At 66.6% G+C, this 20,532-nt stretch overlaps 4 protein-coding genes across 8 annotated transcripts in view; 2 read left to right on the top strand and 2 right to left on the bottom strand.

The window, feature by feature from the left end:
* Positions 1-20,532, bottom strand: part of LOC112993724 (uncharacterized) — a 41,513-nt gene that overhangs the window by 13,666 nt on the left and 7,315 nt on the right. Inside the window, exons 8-10 of the mRNA XM_064508057.1 lie at positions 18,986-19,669; positions 16,682-16,836; positions 9,525-11,014 (exon numbers count right to left, since the gene is read on the bottom strand). Coding sequence (XP_064364127.1) covers positions 9,525-11,014; positions 16,682-16,836; positions 18,986-19,669 — 2,329 coding nt within the window. The remainder of the gene's footprint in view (positions 1-9,524; positions 11,015-16,681; positions 16,837-18,985; positions 19,670-20,532) is intronic.
* Positions 61-7,090, bottom strand: LOC112993599 (zinc finger protein 282-like). The gene is made up of 6 exons (XM_064505594.1): positions 7,003-7,090; positions 6,494-6,892; positions 5,747-5,873; positions 3,852-3,962; positions 3,499-3,609; positions 61-2,248 (listed from the first exon to the last, which is right to left on the bottom strand). The coding sequence occupies exons 1-6, from the start codon at positions 7,024-7,026 to the stop codon at positions 1,332-1,334; spliced, it is 1,689 nt and encodes a 562-aa protein (XP_064361664.1). The 5' UTR covers positions 7,027-7,090; the 3' UTR covers positions 61-1,331.
* Positions 8,575-11,471, top strand: LOC135327401 (tigger transposable element-derived protein 3-like). Of its 3 annotated transcripts, none has more exons than XM_064505581.1 (3): positions 8,575-8,674; positions 9,012-9,058; positions 9,193-11,471. In XM_064505581.1, the coding sequence occupies exons 2-3, from the start codon at positions 9,025-9,027 to the stop codon at positions 11,238-11,240; spliced, it is 2,082 nt and encodes a 693-aa protein (XP_064361651.1). In that variant the 5' UTR covers positions 8,575-8,674; positions 9,012-9,024; the 3' UTR covers positions 11,241-11,471. The 3 variants fall into 3 exon arrangements, with proteins under 3 accessions (XP_064361651.1, XP_064361652.1, XP_064361650.1); XM_064505582.1 differs by lacking the exon at positions 8,575-8,674 and having other exon boundaries at positions 8,681-9,058; positions 9,193-9,306; positions 9,400-11,471; XM_064505580.1 differs by lacking the exon at positions 8,575-8,674 and having other exon boundaries at positions 8,681-9,058.
* On the top strand, positions 13,893-20,411 carry LOC112988244 (uncharacterized). Of its 3 annotated transcripts, none has more exons than XM_064505588.1 (4): positions 13,893-14,094; positions 16,420-16,818; positions 18,203-18,406; positions 18,801-20,411. In XM_064505588.1, the coding sequence occupies exons 2-4, from the start codon at positions 16,431-16,433 to the stop codon at positions 19,934-19,936; spliced, it is 1,728 nt and encodes a 575-aa protein (XP_064361658.1). In that variant the 5' UTR covers positions 13,893-14,094; positions 16,420-16,430; the 3' UTR covers positions 19,937-20,411. The 3 variants fall into 3 exon arrangements, with proteins under 3 accessions (XP_064361658.1, XP_064361657.1, XP_064361656.1); XM_064505587.1 differs by having other exon boundaries at positions 16,184-16,818; positions 18,906-20,411; XM_064505586.1 differs by having other exon boundaries at positions 16,184-16,818.

The raw sequence follows: 20,532 nt of genomic DNA, 5'->3' as shown, positions 1-20,532 counted from the left end.
GGACGAAATACTGAGGCCAAGCAAGGGGACTCGGGCTGCGACCACTCACCCCACACGGTCTTCAGAGTGGAAACACTGTATTGACGGACTTTACAAAAGTTAATACAAAACACGATCACAAACCAGCAGCTGACGATACACAGCGGAAGAGACACCAACTGACAGTCACCTCAGGAACAACACCACTTAGCTCTTAGAGAATCCAGCCAATATTTACATAGACGTCTGAAAAAACTCGGGTCAGTTACCTCATACATTTAAGTGTTTTAGATCAACTGTGAAATATAGTGCCACACATTTCCTTGTATAATAATAATAATAATAATAATAATAATAATAATAATAATATACTAGTTCTAGATTAACTAAAAAACCAAACAACTCTTTACAGGGGTTAGGAGAAGTTGCTTTCACTTGTCTGACTTACCTGAGTGTGAGACCAAACCCAGTTAAAAAAATAAAATAAAATAAAATCACCTTCATTGACAGGAGTTCGTCTGACAGACCAGCGGCACCTTTCCCTTGGGCCAGAGGGAAACTAAAGCCTGACTGGTGCCAGTTACATCCTTCAAGAACAGAGACATCTCCTCTTCGGGTTAGGTGCTCAGCTGCGCCTCTATACACCACACACTTCCCCTCCCGATTCCTCCTGCTCCAATCTCTGTCCCAATGTCCTGAGCCCCTTGTCCTTCCTGGCCATTCCTTCTGCACCTACTTCTTCTCACCTTGCTCTTTGCCACTCTCTCCTCTTTGCTTTTCTGCCTTGCACAAATCCTGCGTCAGGTCCCTAACCGCATCTCTGCTTCCTCTCTCCCCCCTTGATCCCAGCCCCGGCCTCGCGGCACAGGGCTGCTGCTCGAGGCGCGTCGGCGCAACCGGGGCGAGCGGCCAGCTGCCTGGGAATGGTGTCGTCCCTCCCTCTCTCATGCTTCCAGCCTTGCGGTGAAACGAGTGGAAAAGAACGAAAGCGAAAGCATGTCACTCCTCAATATGCACATAGATAGGTGGGGAAACACCTGCGAAATACGGACCCCAGAGAATCTCTCGGGATTATTCTCTACAGGCAAAATCCAAACCTGCGTAGGGGACAACTAGTACAAGGCCTACGCCGCTACGGAAGTCCCACGTAACCCCGCAGGGCTGAAGAGGTGCCTAGGCCTTCTCGTGAGAGTTTTTAAGAGGAATTCCTTTGATGCTTCAACAAAGCGGGCTTTGTAGCACGACCACATGGATTAGCTGCGATACAAGTTCACTTCCCATCATGCTGCTCGTCCACCTGCTAGACTGTATCGTAACCGTGAGCCCTTCCGCCCTTGCCACCCACAGCAGCGCTACTGCTTAGTTTCTTTTTTCACGCAGAAATGGCCAGTTTGAGTTGCCGACTCCATGTTGGGCTGCGAGTCCTCCATGGGCCGCGGGTTGCGCGAGTGGATTTTCTGGTGACAATTCAGCGACTCTTTGTAGCGGAAGTGCTTCCCGCAGACGGGACACTGGTAGGGAGTCTCCCCGGTATGGACCCGCCAGTGCTTGAGCAGGTGATCCCTCCGGATGAAGCTCTTCCCGCACTCCGTGCACTGGTAAGGCCTCTCCCCCGTGTGGATGCGCTGATGGCGGATGGCTTTGGAGAGGTCCCGGAAGTCCTTCCCGCAGTAGGTACAGGTCAGCGGCCCATCGCCCTTCCCCGTGTGAAGCTTCTGGTGCAGGATAAGGCTCACTTCCAGGCTGAAGCTCTCCTTGCACTGGGAGCAGGTGTACGGTCTCTCCACCATGTTGTTAGCCTGGTGCCTGACAAAGCCATACTTGAGACCGGAGCCCTTCTCCGAATCGGGGCGCTTGGACGGTTTGGAGCGGGACGGCCCGTGGGCTCTCGGAGGAGTCGCTTTGGATTTCTGCCGGAAGCTTTCCCCTTGCTCCAGGGAAGTGCAGGCTTCCTCGCCCGCGTGGGCTTTCTGGTGCGTGGCAAAGAGCTGCTTGTCCAGGAAGCTCTCCCCACACTCGCAGCAGATGTACGGCCCTTCCACCGCAGCCGCCTCCTCCGGAGCGTCCTTCTTCGCCAAGTCCCTCCCACGGCGAGCGGATCGCCTCAGCCCATTGCCCGTCGCCGTTCTCTGCTGTGGGGTGGATCCACTGCGACTCTTGGCTGGCTTTACCTCTTCCTCAGGGCTTGCGAAAACATCTTCCCATTTTCCTGATAACGAGCTGGGAAGCTCAAGGCTCTCTGGACCTTCCTCCTCACACTGCTGTGCATCTGACAGAGCAGAGACAGTTATGTCATTCCTTTGAGATAAGAACTGCCTCGTTATTTAGACTGAACGATCTTTTGGGGCAGAGGTGGTCTTTGCACTGCACAAACAGTACCTGGCACTACAGGGTTGCAAGTCCCATCGAGAAGCTATCTAAGCAGCACTGGAATACAAACAAAGCCAGAATATTTTGACTTCCTGGGAAAGCTCAGATAACATGATGATGAGACCTCTCTAGCTAGCTAGACAGAGAAAAAAAGTGGGTTTCTCAGCAGGAGATGAAGCAGAACAGATCTTTGAGAACATGCAGTTTAGGACAGCGAAATAAAAAGAGAGGGAAGGGGAAAACTCCCTCTTTTCCTTTTGGGTTTGTATAGCGCACAGGCCAGGGGCTGAAGGATCTTCCACAACACAAACAACAGTAACTCAAAGCAAACCCCAAGGACCCCGGCAAACAGAGGATGACAGGAGCACAGAGGATCTGGGAAGGTAGAAAGAGGTCTGAAAAGCAACAGGTTTCTGCAGAATGCAAGAAGGCAGAGATGTGCCCAGTATTTCTGTGCACAGAGAAGGCTGCTGAGCACTCCCTATCACAGGACTCTTCAGTTGCTCCTCACTTTGCCAAACATCTAAACGTGCAGTTTGAAAACGGGCCGCTTTGTTTCCATCAGGCTGAATTTTTGGAAAAGCATCAGCCAGAAGAGTTCAGCTGCTTCTGAGAACAAGGCCAGGAGACCAAAACCACGTCCTAGCAAGCTTTCCTTAAGCGAGCAGTTACGCGTTACCACAGGCAGGGACAAGGCCAGGCCTTTTGCTGTCCCACAAAAAGCCTCATATCTGGCTGAGACAGAAACCTGGGAAACACACCAGTTTACGCGTTGTTCTTTGCTGCTAAAGCCATCGAAGTCTGCCTGCACTATGCGCACTCCAGCTCAAAGCTGGCCAGACTACAAGCGTGACACCCGGCTGAGTGACCGACCCTGCACGGCTGAGCTGCGCTCGCTAGCCGGCAGCGGCTTTTACAGCCTTGCTGCTCCTGTACTGTAGCTGCCGCACGCGTTGTCCGTCTGCCACGGCTGTCACCCAGCTTCCGTGCTGACCCTCGACGCCAGCGTGGCAGAGCTCACAGCACAGGCAGGATCCCACGCCTGGGCAATCCCCACCGCGTGCCCAGAGCCTGAGCCCGCGGCCGTCTCCCCCCTCGGCCGCTCCACCTCGGTGCAGCGCTCGGCGAAGCTCTGCGCTTCTAACTCACATGTACTAGCAACCTCTGCGTTATCCTCCTCTTCAGAGCCCTCGTGACTCTCAGCCAGAGTCTCTTCGTATTTACTCCACGAGCTCTCATCTGGGCCAGGAAAGGAAAATTCTGTGCACAGGAAAAGAGCGACGTGAGTTTACATTCACAGCTTCTGCCTGCTTTACCGAGGATTTCAGGAGAGAGGGCAACATCAGGTAGGAGTCAGCTCTGAAGGCAAAGCCCCCTCTCCACCCAAGGACAATTCTGGCAAAACTCATCAACAGAAGCCAGTGGAAGAGCTCAGGCAGGCTGTGATAACCACGTGCCCATTTTCTACCTTCCCACCGAGTCCCAGGAATTTTATAGCTCACCGGTGCTGGGATCCGTAGGGGTTTCTCCCTCAGAGTCACCCTGATCCTCAGCGTTGGGATCCTCTCCCTGTTCAATCCGTGCCAGAAGGTCCGGCTTAGAAATGGCAGCATCTGCACGTGAAAAAAAGAAGAGGTGAGAACATTTCCTTCGCCCTTGCAGGACAGAGACTGTTAAACCTTTGCCCACCAACCTGCCTTCACTGCTGGGGATGACAGGAAATGGGAAGAGAGGCTTAAGAAGATGCTCTCACACATCTGCACCGCTCACCTGGTCTGGGCCCTGGGAACATGAGCGGATTGCAGGAGCACACTCTGCTCAGGTGAGGAGCACCTCCCAGCCTGCAGCGTGAGGAGGAGAATAAGAAAATGCGTCTGTGCTTACCTCCAGACTTCCTGTCTTCTCCTTCGTGCTAAGGTCCGCGGATCCACTACAAAGGGAACTTCAGCTTGGGGACAGAACCAGACCTGTCAGCCAGCGGCGACAGAGGAGTGCCCTCCCCACACAGTCCCCTCCGGCCGAGGATTTCCACAGCCACAACTGTTCCATCCCGTTCTTCCGAGTCACAGGCTGTTTGCAGATTTCGATGGGGGAAAGGGGAAATCACAACCTCTCCTACTATGGAGAGTGGAAAATTTCATTTTGCAACAACAAATGCGAGTCTCTGGTTACTAATTTCCACCACTGCTCTGGTGAATCTGTTTGCCTTGTATGAGGGCCTGATCCTAGAACCCAACTACTCAAAGAGAGGAAACCTGCAGATTAAGCACAGATACATTTTTCTAAGCCTCAGGCTCAGATCCACAGATCCCTTTCGGAAGGAGCGTTACGTTCCTGTGCCTCTGAAGCAGGACGCAGGGCTGTTTTTTAAACAGGAGAACGGGGGGCAATATTTACTCTTCTCCCTTGTACACAGGGACTGCAGCAGACCTCTACACTCCCTCACACCCCTCACACCCCCAAAAAAATACACGGATCAGCCAGATTTGGGCAGCAGGATGCAGAGTTTGGTAAGCTTGTATACAAGTGCTCCCAAGCACTGGGCACTGGTGTCCAGCCAGGGCAAGATCCTTTCTCAAGACACATGTAGGTGCTCGCAAGGGTGACACGTCCGCAGCAGTGCAGCACAGGTCAGAACATTTCCTCACAGCCTGGACAGCAAGGAGGGAGCAGAGCACTTTCACGGGGCCTTGAACGTGCTGCACTGAGCCCCATGGAGGGGAAGCGGACGGCAGGGCCTGCCTTTGCCCTCTGCCTCTGCCCAGCTCAACTCCTGACAGCTGCAGGAGCAGCTACGACCGCGGTCTGCACACGAGGGGCCTCCCCGGGGCTCGGATCGGGATGAGGCAGAGCACTGAGGCAGACGGCTGATGAACCTCGCTCGCCTTCCCGACGAAAGGCTCTGCGGATGGAAGGACTGCTCATCCACAGAAAAGCCTAGAAGGAGCCTGGGGAGGCAGGGCACCCCCCTGCTGCCAGGAACCGCCCCAAGCGGCAAGCGGCTGAGGCACCCAGCACAGTGGATCTGTGGACCTTCGCAGGACAGAGTAAGAAGCTCCCCTTTTCCTGTCTTTCCCTAGCTTTAGGGTCCTCTCATTTCCCCTCCTCCTCACTACCCAGGTCCTCACCCGGCTTCTACGGGCCACAGAGACCATCAATGAGACATGGCCGCTGTAGCGAAGCTCTTGGGAAAGCCATCCACGAAGCTAAGCTAAAAACGTGAGGACTGAACGTCTACATTTCCAGGGCTGCTGTTGAAAGTCAACGTAACGCGTTACCAGACCACCACACCATCCACCCTCCCCGATTCACCAGCCACAGGGGTGCTGGTAGCCACCAGGCCCTGAGAAAACCTGGCACGTCAGGAAGCCCAGGGCGAAGCCCAGCCAGTCTTTACCCATCGAGATCACAGCCTCGTAGTTGCCTTTCATGATATGCCTGTAAAGCTCCTTTTGCCATTCGTTCAAGCTTTTCCACTCCTGCTCAGAGAAATTAAACGAAGCGTCGTTGAATGCCACCGGGACCTGCAATCGAAAGCATCACACGCTCAACTGCTTTGCCTCCTGTTGAAGGAAACATCTGGGAACAACTGCAAGCGCCGTGCAGCATGGTTCTGCGCAGCGATGCCCGTTCCCTGCCACATGACCCACACGTCCCCTCGCTCTGCACGGCTTTGCCCCAGCCCACGAGGGAAACGGCGGGGATTTCCTTCACCACCTGCCTACGCCTCGCTCCCCGTGCTGCAGACGGTGTCTTTAGCACAGCGCCCAGACACTCCTTCCCCGTGCCAAACTCGACACTAGTCTCCCGCGGTTCCTCCGAACAGGAACTGGGCGCACACCGGTAAACCGAGGCACGCGCACGGGACGAGACCGCACCACGGGAGCTGCACGGTTCAGAGCTCTGCCGGCACGGATTCGCCCGCACCAAGCTGCCCGGGACCCCACACGCTTGTTGCGCACCATGGCTATAGCCCGAGCGTATGTCACCGACGCGAAACACGCTTCACAGCGAGCACCGACCTGCAGACATGGCCGCAGGGACGCAGCGTCCCGGCAAGCCAAGCCGAACCGCAGCCGCCCTGAAACAGAACTGCCGGAGCGGAGGACATGCAAAGCAACCCGCGTCGGGGCCGGGGCGATACCTTGGGCACTTCCCCCTTTGCCCCGGGCGGCAGCCGCAGGATCCAGAAGTTCCTGTTCTTGAGCAGGTTCTCCATGTTCTCCAGGCGCTTCTGCAGCTGCCCGTACTCCTGGATGAGGGTGCCCAGCGCGGTCCACTTGCTCTCCAGCTGGTTGCCGAACTCCACGGCCGTCTTCTCGCAGCCGATGAGCTTGGTCTCGGCCATGCGCATCCGCCCCTCCAGGTTCATCAGCTGCGCCGCCTGCGAGTCCACCTTGCGGTCCACGGCCTGCAGCTCGGCCACCAGCGTCACGGAGAGCTCGGCGGCGGGCGGCTCGGCCTCCCCGGCGGCGCCCTGCTCGGCGGGCGGCGGCGGCGGCGCCAGCGGCAGCTCCTGCGGCTCCATGTCCCACTCGAGCTCCTGCGGGCGGGACGCACCGCGCCGTGGCACCGCCGCCCGCGCCGCGGGGGGCGGCGGGGGGCGGCGGGGCCGGGGGCGCGGCGGGGCCGGGCGGCGGGGGCGGCGCTTACCTGCGCGGGGGCCCAGTCGGCCATGGCCGAGCGCGGCGGCGGCGGCGGAGGCGGGAGGCGGCGGCGGGCGACGGTGGCGGCGGGCGGGGCGGGCGGGGCGGGCGGGCCCGGCGCCTCCTCAGCAGCGGCGGGGCAGAGCGGCCATGCCAGGTGCCGCGGGGCAGGCTGGGAGCCGCGGCGGCGGCGGGACGGGGCGGCGGCGCTCCCTGGCGGCGGGCGGAGCGCGCAGCAGGCGGCAGTGGGAAGCGGGGGGAGAGCGGGGTCACGTCGGGGGGGGGGGGGTCAAGCAGGGGGCGGGGTTAAGGGGGTCACGTGGGGTGACAGGCAAGGTGAGGCGCGGTCACGTGGTGTGACACCTGCAGGGCTACACCTGGAATGGGGTGACACCTGTCCTATATGGGTGTGACACCTGCAGTGTTACACTTCGGGGTGACACCTGCGCCAGAGCTGGGTGTGACACCTGCAGGGTTACACCTGGAATGGGGTGACACCTGTCCTATATGGGTGTGACACCTGCAGTGTTACACTTCGGGGTGACACCTGCGCCAGAGCTGGGTGTGACACCTGCAGGGTTACACCTGGAATGGGGTGACACCTGTCCTATATGGGTGTGACACCTGCAGTGTTACACTTCGGGGTGACACCTGCACCAGAGCTGGGTGTGACACCTGCAGGGTTACACCTGGATGTTACACCTGTGCTAGAGCTGGGTGTGACAGCTGCAGGGTTACACCTGGGGGTGACACCTACGCTCTAGCTGGGTGTGACAGCTGCAGGGTTACACCTGGAATGGGGTGACACCTGCGCCATAGCTGGGTGTGACAGCTGCAGGGTTACACCTGGGGGTGACACCTGCCCTATAGCCGGGTGTGACACCTGCAGGGTTACACCTGGAATGGGGTGACACCTGTGCTGTAGCTGGGTGTGACACCTGCAGGGTTACACCTGGAATGGGGTGACGCCTGTGCTGTAGCTGGGGGTGACACCTGCAGGGTTACACCTGGGATGGGGTGATGCCTGTGCTGTAGCTGGGGGTGACACCTGCAGAGTTACACCTGGAGGTGACACCTGTGCTACAGCTGGGTGTGACACCTGCAGGGTTTCACCTGGGGATGACACCTGCGCTAGAGCTGGGTGTGACAGCTGCAGGGTTACACCTGGAATGGGGTGACACCTGCAGGGTTACACCTGGGATGGGGTGACACCTGCGCTGCAGCTGGGTGTGACACCTGCAGGGTTACACCTGCAATGGGGTGACGCCTGTGCTGTAGCTGGGGGTGACACCTGCAGGGTTACACCTGGGGGGGGATCGCAGCCCCCAGCCTGCCCCCCTCTCCTGCCCCGCAGCCCCCATGCAGGCCCAGCCTGCCCCCGGCCCCGCCCCCCGGTCGCCGGCCCCGCCCCCTCGGGCCGAGGCGCGCGCGCGCCCTCCGCCGCCGTCCGCCCCCTCTGCGCCGCGCTGATTGGTCGGCAGCGCGGCCAATCCGCGCGGCTCCCGCAAGCGGCGGCCCAATGGCCGGAGCGCTGGGGCGGGGCGCCGCGCGCGCGCCCGTGGCCGCTCCCCTGCGCGTGCGCGCCGCCGCCGCCGCCGCCGCCGTCAGCGGGGGCGCGCGCGGGGCTTCACGGGGCGGCGGCGGCGGCGGCGGCGGCAGCGCGGCGGGGAGCGGCCCAGGTAGGGCCCCGGGGGTGCCCGGCCCCGCCGCCGCCCGGGCCTGCTGGGACACCCCACCGGGGCCCCCGGGGGCATCACCCGCCGCCACCCCCCCCCAGCCGGTGCCTCCATTTAGGCCGTGCCCGGGGTCCCCGCGCCGGGGGGTGTCGGTGCCCCCCCCCGGGCCAGTGTGGGGTGTCCCGGCCCCCCCCAGTCCGAGGTGTCCCGGCCCCCCGGTGTGGGGTGTCCCCTCCCGGTGTGGGGTGTCCCAGCCCCCCCGGTGCGCGGTGTCCCCCCCCCCGGTGCGGGGTCCCCCCCGGTGCCGCCCCGTCTCCCCGCAGCTCTGCCCCCCGCGCAGGTGAGGCGTCGCCATGAAGGAGGACCGCGAGCGCCTCGTCCCCCCGGGTAAGGCCCGGCGCGTCCTCCCCGGCGGGCGGGCGGGTGCCCCCCGCCTCCGGTCCCGCTCCCCCCGCCGCCACCGGGCCATGGCGGCCCCGGGGAGCGGCGCCGCAGCCCTGCCCTCCGCTCTCCGCCGGCAGGTTACGGCGTCGCCAAGCCGGACATCTTGGCCGAGGTGGAGCGAGGGGAAGAGCCGCGCTGCCGCCCGCCGCGGAGCCCCCAGGAGCCAGCGGCGCCCGCCGGCACCTCCCGAGGTGAGCGCGGCGGCCCCCCGGGGCTGCGGGCCGGAGCTTGGCCCCGCGGGGTCTCTCGTGCAGCGGTTCCCCCCGGACGTGTCCTTCCCGCAGGCGACTGGCCGGCGAGGAAGATGAAGAGCGAGGAGGAGGCGGTGGAGCCCGGCGGGTGCCCGGCCCCCGGCACACCGCACCGCACCGTCCGGAGCGACTTCCCCGGGAAGCAGAGCTGCAGCTACCGGAGCGTCGCCGAGCCGGATCCGCCGGGCGACGGCGACGGGGGGTTCGGCCAGAAGCCGGACCTGGTGCGGCACCGGCTGGCCCGCGCCGCGGAGCGCTCCTCCGTCTGCGGCAACTGCGGCTTCGCGGAGCACGGCGGCCTCGCGGCGCGCCGGCCCGCCGGCAGCCCGTACCGCCTCGGCGCCTGCGCCAGCAGCTCCCTCGGCGCGCCGGCGGAGGCCGGGGCGCCGCGCAAGGAGCGCAAGGAGCTGTCGCTCACGGAGAAGGTGCGCGTGCTGGAGATGCTGGATGGCCCCAAGGTGTCCCAGAGCGAGCTGGCCAAGCGGTTCGGGGTGTCGCAGCCCCAGATCTGCCGCATCATCAAGAACAAGGAGCGCATCCTGAGCGAGTGGCACCAGAACAGCAACCCCGAGCGCAAGCGCAAGCGGGAGGGCAAGGACGTGGCCGTCGAGGCCGCCCTGCTGCGGTGGGTGGAGAGCGCCCGCGCGGCCGACCTCCCCGTCAACGGGCCGCTCCTGCAAGTCAAGGCCAAAAACCTCGCCGAGGCGCTGGGCAAGCCCGATTTCGACGCCAGCAGCAGCTGGCTGGCCCGCTTCAAGGTGCGCCACAACATCACCTTCAAGAAGCCGCCCCGCGACAAGAAGGACGCGGAGCAGCCCACGGCGGAGCACTGGGCCGGCGCGGTGCTGCCCGACTTGCTCCGCAGCTACGCGCCCTCTGAGATCTACAGCTGCGGGGAGACGGGCGTCCTCTTCCGGGCCGCGCCGCCCGGAGCGCTCCCCGCCGAGCCGGCAGCCCGCGGCGAGCGAGCCGGCCCCGGCGACCGGCTCACGCTGCTGCTCTGCACCAACGCGGACGGCTCCGAGAAGGCGGCGCTGCTGGCGGTGGGGCAGAGCGCCGGGCCCCGCTGCCTGCGCGGCGTCAACCCGGCGCGGATGCCCTGGACCTACCGCGCCAGCGGCCTGGCGCGCATGACGGCGCCTCTCTTCGCCGAGTGGCTGCAGGAGTTCAACGAGGAGATGCAGCGGAAGGGGAAGAGCGTGGTGCTCTTCCTCGACAAGCACGAGGCGCACCCCTACCTCGAGCTCTCCAACGTCAGGATGGTCTTCGTGCCGCCGGCCGCGGCGCTGGCGCAGCCCCTGGACCGCGGCGTCATCCGGGACCTCAAGGGCCACTACCGGCGCAGGCTGCTGACGCGGCTGCCCTGGCGTGCCGGCGGCGGGGCGGGGCGCGCCGCGGGGCAGCCCACGCTCCTGGACGCGCTGCACATGCTGGTGCAGGCCTGGGGCGACGTGCGCCCGGCCCTCATAGCCAGCTGCTTCCGGGCCGCCGGCTTCGGCCCCGAGCCCGGCCCGGCCGCCCCCGCCCTCGGCGCGGTGCGGGCGCCCGGCTGCCTCAGCCAGGAGCAGTTCGAGCGCTTCGCGCTGCTGGACGAGGGCCTGGACTGCTTCGGGGAGCCGGCGGACGCCGAGATGACCGAGGTGGCGGACTGGGACGGGGGCACGGCCAGCTCGGGCGAGGAGGCGGAGGAGCCGGCGGCGGCGCGGCCCTGCCCCTCGGAGCCACAGGTGCGGGAGAGCCTGGCCACGCTGCGGCGGTACCTGGAGTGCCGCGCCACCTCCCCGGCGCTCTTCCAGGCCTTCTACCAGCTGGAGGACGCGGTGCACGCGGCGGCGGCAGGCGCCCTGCCCGGGGACGCCTGGCCCAAGCAGTGAGCGGAGCCGCCGGCGCTGGGACAAGGACGATGCCACCGGCGCGCGGGGCGCTTTGCTGCGCCGTGGGGCAGCGCCGGCCGTGAGCTTGGGACACGCGCCGCGGGGCTCCGAGCCGCACGTGGGGCGCCGGCGCGGCCCCTCTCCCCCGCCGTGAGCCGGGCAGGCCGCGGGCCGCACTCCGAGCCCGGGCGTTTGCAACAGGCGCGTTAATTAAAAGCGACGAGGCGGCGAGCCACAGAGCCGATGTTTGTCGTGTTTTAACGCGAGTTAAAACGCAGCGATTAGCAGCGCAGAAGCGTGGTGTTCCCACACCCTCCCGCGGCCGCTGCGCAGCTCGGGGACGCCCCGCTGGCCGTGTCTGGGGAGCCGGCATCCCCCTGAGCTGCCGTGGGGCAGGAGGGATGGCACCGGGGGGCTTGGGGGGCCATGGGGCTGGGGGACCCTGCCGAGGGGCGGCAGCTGACTGTGGGCCGGGGACGCGGCTGGTCCAGTCCGCGCTCGCAGGAGGGAGGTGACACCTGGGGGCTGCACGGAAAGAGGCCCGCGGCGGCCCCGGGCCTGCTCCTGCCAGACCTTCCCGCACCCCGATTTGGGATGTGCAGTGCCCCGGGGCCTTCCTGCTCCCCAGTGTGGGGTTGGCAATGCCCCAGGCCCTTCTTGCACCCGGATCTGGGATGTGCAACATCCCGGGCCCTTCCTGCACCCCAGTTTGGAGCGTGCAATGCCCTGGGCCCTTCCTGCACCCTGATCTGAGGTGTGCAATGCCCCAGGCCCTTCCTGCACCCCAGTTTGGGATGTGCAACACCCCGGGCCCTTCCCGCACCCCAGTTTGGGGTGGGCATTGCCCCGGGCGCTTCCCGCCCCTGCCCTGGCCCACGCAATGCCCGGGTTCCCCCGCTTAGAGTTAAGCTTGTGCCTAAGCCCTTCGCGGGCTCTGCCCTGCCGCTGTGCTGGCTGCGCTGGGGCAGGGGGAGGCAGGGACCCCCCCGGGGAGCAACGGCGCGGGGACTCGGCACGGAGCCGGGCAGCAGAGCTCGCCCCACGGCACCGGTGCACCCCCGGGGTGTGCGTGGGGGTGCCCGGGGTGCAAGGGGCACCCACGGGGGTGTCTGGGGCAGGGGGGGCTGGGGGGGCCCGCTGGGATGCCCAGGACATGGAGAAAGGGGGTGCAGGGGGGACGCACGGGGCAGGGTGCCCCTGGGGAGGCATGAGGCCCCCCTGAGGCAGCACAGGGGCGGGGGCATGGGGGGTGCAAGGGGTGGGGGGTGCTGGGGGGGTATGAGCGGCACAGGGTGCAAGGGGTGCCCCGGGGGGGCACGGGGGGTGCAAGGGGAGCAGGGTGCAAGGGGCACCCCCAGGGGTGCCCGAGGCAGAGCACCCATCGGGTGCCCGGGGCAGGGGGCAAGGGGGGTGCAAGGGGCTGGGGATGCCGGGGGGTAGAAGGTGAGTGGGGTGCAAGGAGGGTGCAACAGGCCGGGGGTGCAAGGGACCCCCGGGGGTGCACGGGGCGAGGGGAGCAGGGTGCAAGGGGCATGCAAGGGGCAGGGCACGCAGGGGACCCCCCCCCGGGATGCACCAGGGCGTGCAAGGGGCCGGCGGTGCAAGGGACCCCCAGGGGTGCACGGGGCAAGGGGAGCAGGGCGCAGGGGCCCCCCCGGGGGTGCACGGAGCAGGGTGCCCGTGGGGATGCTCGGGGCAGGGGGTGCAAGGAGCCCCCGGAAGTGCACGGGGCAAGGGGAGCAGGGTGCAAGGGACCCCCTGCGGCTGCATGGAACAGGGTGCACCGGGGCGTGCAAGGGGCAGGGGGTGCAGGGGACCCCCCCGGGGCTGCACGGGGTAAGGAGAGCAGGGTGCAAGGGACCCCCCAGGGTGCACGGAGCAGGGTGCCCGTAGGGATGCCCGGGGCAAGAGGTGCAAGGAGCCCTCCGGGGGTGCACGGAGCAGGGTGCAAGGGGGTTGCAAGGAGCAGGGGGTGCAAGGGACCCCCCGGGGGTGCACAGGGCAAGGGGAGCACGGTGCAGGGGACCCTCCGGCAGTGCACGGAGCAGGATACGCACGGGGATGCCCGGGGCCGGGGGTGCAAAGAGCCCCCCGGGGGGTGCAGGGAGCAGAGTGCCAAGAGCGTGCAAGGGGCCGGGGGTGCAAGGGACACCCCGGGGGTGCACGGAGCAGGGTGCCCGTGGGGATGCCTGGAGCAAGGGGTGCAAAGGACCCCCCCGGAGGTGCGCAGGGCAGGGTGCACCGGGACGTGCAAAGGTCCTGGGGTGCAAGGGACCCTTGGAAGCTGCACGGGGCGAGGGGAGCAGGGTGCAAGGGGACCCCCTAGGGCTGCACGGAGCAGGGTGCCCGTGGGGATGCTCGAGGCCGGGGGTGCAAGGAGCCCCCGGAGGTGCACGGGGCAAGGGGCGTGCAAGGGGCAGGGCACGCAGGGGACCCCCCGGGGGTGCACGGAGCAGGGTGCAAGGGAGTTGCAAGGGGCCGGGGGTGCAAGGAGCCCCCGGGGGTGCACGGCGCAGGGTGCAAGGGAGTTGCAAGGGGCCGGGGGTGCAGGTCCCCCCGGGAGCCGCGGGCGGGCGGGCGGCGCGGCGCGGCGCGGGGCGGGGCCGTCGGCGGGCGGCGCGGCGGGGGCGGGGCGGGGCGGGCGGCGCGGGCGGCAGGGGGCGCCGTGGGGCAGGCAGCGCCGCCGCGCCCGGCCCCGCGCTTGCCGCGCCGCGCCGCGCCGCTCGGAGGCGGAGGAAATGAAGCCCAGTTCCGCCGAGGCGGGAGCCATTACCCGCCGCCGCCGGAGCTGAGCCCCGCGCCGGCCCCGCCGCCCCCGCCGCCCGCCCCGGCCGCCGCGGCCGCCCCCGCACAGGTAGGCGCCGCCGCCGCCGCGCCCCGCGCCGGGGTGGAGCGGGGGGGAGGCCCGGGCCGCCGCGGGGGCCGGCGGGGGGGGGGGGGGGGGGGGGAAGCCCGGCCGCGGCCCCTGGCCGCGGCCCCTTTGTCCCCGGTGCCCGGCGGCGGCGCCCGCGCTCCGCTCCCGGCCTCGCCGCTGCCGCGGGGCCGCGGGGCGCCCGCCGGGGCCCGCGGGCACGTGCCGCCGCCGCCGCTGCCGCCGCCTCGGCCCGGGCCGCCGCCGCCGCCGCCGCCCCCCTCGCGGCCCGCTGCGGCCCCGCGCCCGCGCTGCGGCGCCCGCCCGGCCGCCCGGAGGGGATCGCTGTCTCCCGCCGCGGGGCCCCGCGGGGCTCGCCGGGGCCTTGAGATGCTCGCTGTGGCCCTCGCCGTGGCCCTGGGGTGGTCACCACGGCCTTGGGGTGCTCATCATGGCCCTCACCGTGGCCCTGGGGTGCTCACCACGGCCTTGGGGTGCTCATCATGGCCCTCACCACGGCCTTGGGGTGCTCGCCACGGCCCTGGGGTGCTCGCCACGGCCTTGGGGTGCTCGCCACGGCCTTGGGGTGCTCACCACGGCCTTGGGGTGCTCATCATGGCCCTCACCGTGGCCCTGGGGTGCTCACCACGGCCCTGAGATGCTCACTGCGGCCCTCACCGTGGCCCTGAGATGTTCACCACAGCCCTTGCCATGGCCCTGGGGTGCTCATCACGGCCTTGGGGTGCTCACCATGACCCTGAGGCCCTCATCACGGCCCTGAGATGCTCACTACAGCTCTGGGGTGCTCACTGTGGCCCTGAGATGCTCTTCACGGCCCTGGGGTGCTCGCCATGGCCCTGAGGTGCTGATCACGGCCTTCACTGTGGCCCCGGGGTGCTCACCACAGCCCCAAGATGCTCACCACGGTCCTGGGGTGCTCACCATGGCCTTCACCATGGCCCTGGGGTGCTCACCGCAGACCTGAGGTGCTCACCATGGCCTTCACTGTGACCCTGAGATGCTCACCACGGTCCCAGGGCGCTCACCATGGCCCTGAGATGATCACCATGGCTCTCACCGTGGCCCTGAGGTGCTCACTGTTGCCCTCACCACGGCGCTGAGATGCTCACCATGGCCCTGGGGTGCTTGCCATGGCCGTCACCATGGCCCTGAGGTGCTCCCCATGGCCCTGAGGTGCTCACTGTCACCCTCACCATGGCCTTGAGGTGCTCCCCATGGCCGTGAAGTGTTCACTGCTACCCTCACCATGGCCCTGAGGTGTTCACTGTCACCCTCACCATGGCCTTGAGGTACTCCCCATGGCCGTGAAGTGTTCACTGCTACCCTCACCATGGCCATGAAGTGTTCACTGTCACCCTCACCACAGCCCTGAGATGTTCACTGTCACCCTCACCATGGCCTGAGGTGCTCCCCATGGCCGTGAAATGTTCACTGTTACCCTCACCATGGCCTTGAGGTACTCCCTATGGCCGTGAAATGTTCACTGTTACCCTCACCATGGCCTTGAGGTACTCCCTATGGCCGTGAAATGTTCACTGTTACCCTCACCATGGCCTTGAGGTACTCCCTATGGCCGTGAAATGTTCACTGTTACCCTCACCATGGCCTTGAGGTGCTCCCCATGGCCATGAAATGTTCACTGTCACCCTCACCATGGCCTTGAGGTGCTCCCTATGGCCATGAAGTGTTCACTGTCACCCTCACCACGGCCCTGAGATGTTCACTGTCACCCTCACCATGGCCTGAGGTGCTCGCCGTTGCGCTCTGCATGGCCCTGAAGCACTCGCCATGTTGAAGGCGCTTGCCATGGCCAAGGCGCTCGCTGTGGCCCCGAGTTGCTTGCCGTGGCCCTCACCGTGGCCCACGTCACGGTCCCAACGCGTGCGCCGCAGCCTTCTCTGCGGCCGTGACCGTCGCCGCGGCCCTGAGGCGCCTGCCGTGGCCCTCGGCGGGGCCCCGGGTGCCGCCGGTTGGGGAGGGCTGGGGGCCCTGGCCGTCCCCCGCCTGCCGTAGGGACCGTGCGGGGCGCTGCCACCACCCACAGCTGCCCTTTCCTTTTCTCCCCTCTCAGGTGCTCTCGAGCCGGGGCGAGGGGATGAGGTGCCCCCCAGCCGCGTGGTGTGCCGAAGCGGCTCTTTAGATCCTCCCCGGCCCAAGCCTCCCCTGCCATGGATGCCTCGGGGGCTCTCGCTTCGGCTCCCTCCTCCGCGGCTCCCTCGGGCTCCCGCAGCCCCATGTTCCCCCCAGGAGCCGACAGAGAGGAGTGGGGACCGAGGTTCAATTGTGCCCCTTCCACCTCTGCCGCAGCCTCGCAGGCGATGCCAGCATCTGGCCGGAAGAGGAAGGCCAACTTCTCCAATGACGAGACCGAGACGCTGGTCTGGAATGTGGTGCGGCATTTCAGCGCCCTGTACGGGTCGGAGGCCCTGCGGGCTCACCCCGTGCGCCGGAAGCAGCTCTGGACCCAGATCCAAAGCCGCGTCAACTTCCTGGGCTACACCGAGCGCTCCATCGACGACCTCAAGCACAAGTGGCGTGACTTGCGGTTGGACGTCAAGAAAAAGATCACCTCCAAGAAGCACCTGCCTATGAACCGTGCTGGCGGGCCGCTCCACAAGCCGCGCCTCACGCCCCTGGAGAAGATGGTGGCTTCCACCTTCTTGCAGGCCAGCCACGACTCGGAGCCCGAAATCATCTTGGACCCAGGTCAGTCGTGGTGGTTCTCTGGGGACAGGAGAGTTGGAGTAGCAGAGTCCCGTGCCGCATCCCCACCTGCGCTCTTCGAGTGACGTCCGGCCTGGTAACGTCACCAGGCCACGGTTCCCCGAGCTCTGGGGTCTGCCGAGCGTTTGCTTTCTGTGCTAGCCAGCGCGGCGTGGATCGTGGAAGGAGACTCGTGGGTTTTGCTCTCGTACGCGGTGTGTGTCAGGATCGCAGCATCCAGCAGGGCTGCGGTCCCGTAATACCTGGGTAGCAAACACCAGGGTTGAAAACTGCGTGCGCTGGAATTAAAAACCCACCGTGGAAATAACCCGGCACCAACAGGAGCACGTCAAACTTTGTGGGAGTGGGTTTCTTTAATTTGATACAGTGCCTGGCCTTGCTGGATACCACCTAAAGGCAGCCGGTAAAAGACGGGATGGGGTTGTGTTTCCCCTGCTCATCTCAGGGTTAGCGTTCCCCGTGCCCAGCTCAGGTTAGAGGTAGCCGAGCAGCTGCTTCTCTGCAGAATCGCGCTGTCCTGCACTGCCTCCCGCCCTGGCACTGCGCTCGGCAAGGAGGAGCCGGGCAGGCGGTGCCTTCTCGGTGGGGCCTTGCCTTGACCCCTCCACCACCATCTGCAGAGTAAACCTGTGCCTCCGCCTCGCGCGGGGAGCGCAGAGCCCTTCTGCTAGTTCTGCTTTTTGGTAACGTCTTTTTAACTCAAATGCCCAAGAGACGCTTGGGGGAAGATGCTGGTTAAAGATCCAGCGTCGCTGCTCCTCGCAGTGGCGAGTGAGCGCGTGGGCTCCTGAGGCTGGGCCTGCCTAAAAACAGGCTCAACTTTGGTGAAAATGCCGCCTGCCTCTGCATTTCTTCAAAAAGGAGGTGTCCAGCTTCTTAGTATCCCCAGAGGACACCACAGTTAGCTTGTTCGTGCCCCCTTCCTCTGCTCTTGGCTTTTCAGCTCAGCTCTTTGGGTTTCGGTGGGGACGGGGTGGGCAGCACGGCTTTTGTGTCACTTCTGAAGCAGTAGGCACTTCCAGAAGGTCCGTGCGGGCTCGGGCTGTCTCCGAAGCAGACTCCCTCTAATGTAGAGCAGAAACAGCTCTGAGGCTCGAGGAAGACATCCCGTGGGACGTTTAGGGGATGGCAACCCTCTGTGGGACCTGGACGGTCCTGGGTGGCGGTGATGGAGAGCGGTCCTGCAGGCTGCCGCCGCGGGAGGAGCCGCTGGGTCTCTCGGCGTGACTGTGTCCCACCGGCCCCGCTCCTCCGCCAAGGCCTGCGGGACCTTCCTCCGGGGGAGCCCCAGCCCCTCTCCCCCAGGGCACGTGTGCCGCCGGTGCCGCCGTCACCGCCACTGAGGCTGCTTCTCTCTGTCCCGCAGATCTGTTCTTCCCCGGGGCCACCAAGCAGTCCTTCATGCACCTGCAGCCCGGCGTGAGCCACCCCAGCATCTACATCGACACCAACGGGCAGCCGTCGTCCTTGCCCGACATGGAGGGCTCCGCCGTGCCCCGGCTGGCGGTGCAGAGCCCGGACCCCTCGGTGATCTGCGAATACAGCCGGGGCGAAGGACAGAGCAGCTCGGGTAAGGCTCCCGGCAGCCCCCGCCGGGTGCTGGGGGCTCCGGCGGGCGAGGGAGGCCGCGGGGTCCGGACGGGGCGAGCCGGGAGCGTGGCGGCCTTGTCCACACGCGGGCGGGAGCGGGCTGCGCGGCGGCGGTTGGCACGTCCTCGTCATCCGCGGCGGGGACGAGGCGGCGGGGGCAGCTCCGGGCGGCCCGGTGGGCGCCGCGCGCGACCGCCCGGTGCTCCGGAGGCCCCGATCCGGGGATGTTTCCCCGCTCCTGCGCGTTCGTCTCCGGGGCTGAGCCCCAGCCGGGGCGGCGGGGTGCCGGGAGGGCCGCGCGCGGGGCAGGCGGGCGGAGGGCTGGACGTGAAGGGTGTGTTTGCTTGCTGTCATCTGCTCCCATCTTTCCCCAGGGGCGTCCGAGGGGGACATCCGAGTGTCAGGGAGGGATAAAGGGCTCGCACAGAGCAGACGCGGCGGCCGCCAAGGCTCACGGGAGGGCGCCTCTTCTCTTCCAGCCGAGTCGGGACCAGAGCTGCGGACTCCGGACGTGTCGGCCATTTCCCCGTCCCTGCGAAACGAGTCCCTGGTCTCCTACGCCTCCATGTCGGAGGAGGAGGAGCGGGAAGGCCGGGAGGTGGACAGGGGCCACGGTGGGGCCGCGGGGCTGCAGGCCGGGCCGGAGGCCCCGCTCTCCGCGGAGGAGGACATGAAACTGTCCCGGCAGGCCATGCTGATCCGCCGGTGCAGCTCGCAGGGCTCCGTGACGTCCCTGCCCGAGGACCCGCTCAACCCCGGGGACGCGCACTCGGACTGGGGCCACGAGGCGGGGGCCGACCTGCCCGCCCTGGGCCGCGGCCTCGACTCCTCGCACGCCGAGGAGCCGGCGGGGGGCCCGGGCCCGGAGGCGGGCGCTTTGCCCAGGGTACTGATGGGGCCCAGCTGGGAGAAGGCGCCCGAGGAGGAGCCGCCGGCCCGCTCCCCGCTGCACGGGGCGCTCACCGAGGAGTCGCTGCCCTCCTCGGCCTCGCCGCCCGGGGACGCCCCCGCCGCCCCGGGGCCGCCGCGCGGCCTGGGCTGCTCGCGCCTGCGGGAGGAGCGCCGGGAGAGCTGGAGGACTAACATCCACCACCTGCTCGACCTGGAGGAGCAGTGGGACCAGCTGTACCACCAGGAGCTGGCCATGTGGCAGGAGGAGCGGGCCACGCAGCGCGAGGAGCGGGCCCGCGACCGCGAGCTCCAGTTCCGCCTGCTCGGCGTCCTCACGGACATCCGCGACGAGCTGCGCTACCTGCGCCAGGAACGCGCCAGCGCCCGGCAGAGCCAGGCGCCGCCCGCCGAGCCCCGGGCCCAGCCCGACCCCCTCCTCGAGCAGCCCAAGGCCGAGCCCGGCTTCCCCGAGCCGCCCGCCGCCGCCGCCGCCGCCGCCTGGGCCGACCCGGCCGTGCCCAGCAGGAGCCCCTTCGGCAACCGGGGCCGGGGCCGGCGCCGCGGCCGGCCGCGCGGCTCTGCCTCCAAACACAGACGGCTCTTCCTCGCCAACAGCTAGGGGCGGGCGGGGACGCTGTCCCGCGAAGGACGTGGTGTACGTACAGCCCTCCCGGCGCCCGCCCACCGGCTCCGGGTGTGCGGCGGGCGCCGGACGGACGGGTGTGCGTGGGTGTGCGCGGTGGCGGTGGTGCATCCCGGGCCGGCGCGGCGAGGAGCCCGGCGCACGCCGGGGCGCGGGGAGCAGGCGGCGGTAGCGGCGGCGCGCGGGGGGCAAGCAAGCGCCCGGGCGGCTCGGCCCCCGCGGGCGGGCGCGCGCGGGGAGGCGTGTGCATGTGCGTGTGTCCGCGGGGCCGTGTGACAGCGCTAGTCGAGTAGGATTACTACCTTTCGGGGGGTGGGGAGTTAGGAACACTTAGTCGCTGATGTGCGAACATTTTATGCAAATCATTTAATGACCTAATTTGCATATAACCATAAACTGTTTAAGAAAAAAAAGTGCAAAAGAAAAAAAACCCCAAAAAACGGAAACGCGAGCTCTGTGCGTGGACTCGGTGCTGGCGGGGCCGGGGGGCCGCCGCTGCCCCCCGAGCACCCCCGTGTGCGCCCTCCGCGGCGGCCCCGCTGCCTGGCAGGAAGGTGCCCGGTCCCCGCGCA

Source organism: Dromaius novaehollandiae, chromosome 2 (assembly GCF_036370855.1).
Source record: "Dromaius novaehollandiae isolate bDroNov1 chromosome 2, bDroNov1.hap1, whole genome shotgun sequence".
Taxonomy (NCBI): Eukaryota; Metazoa; Chordata; class Aves; order Casuariiformes; family Dromaiidae; genus Dromaius; species Dromaius novaehollandiae.
This window is presented reverse-complemented; position numbering and strand designations above follow the sequence as displayed.

Coding starts and splice junctions, on each gene's coding strand:
- LOC135327401 (XM_064505581.1), top strand. CDS start 9,025: ATGAAGGAGGACCGCGAGCGCCTCGTCCCCCCGG. Junction 9,059..9,192: donor CGAGCGCCTCGTCCCCCCGG/GTAAGGCCCGGC, acceptor CTCCGCCGGCAG/GTTACGGCGTCGCCAAGCCG.
- LOC112988244 (XM_064505586.1), top strand. CDS start 16,281: ATGGATGCCTCGGGGGCTCTCGCTTCGGCTCCCTCCTCCGCGGCTCCC. Junction 16,819..18,202: donor CGAAATCATCTTGGACCCAG/GTCAGTCGTGGT, acceptor TCTGTCCCGCAG/ATCTGTTCTTCCCCGGGGCC. Junction 18,407..18,800: donor CGAAGGACAGAGCAGCTCGG/GTAAGGCTCCCG, acceptor ATCTTTCCCCAG/GGGCGTCCGAGGGGGACATC.
- LOC112993599 (XM_064505594.1), bottom strand. CDS start 7,026: ATGGCCGACTGGGCCCCCGCGCAG. Junction 6,893..7,002: donor CCGACTGGGCCCCCGCGCAG/GTAAGCGCCGCC, acceptor TCCCGCCCGCAG/GAGCTCGAGTGGGACATGGA. Junction 5,874..6,493: donor CAAAGGGGGAAGTGCCCAAG/GTATCGCCCCGG, acceptor TTTCGATTGCAG/GTCCCGGTGGCATTCAACGA.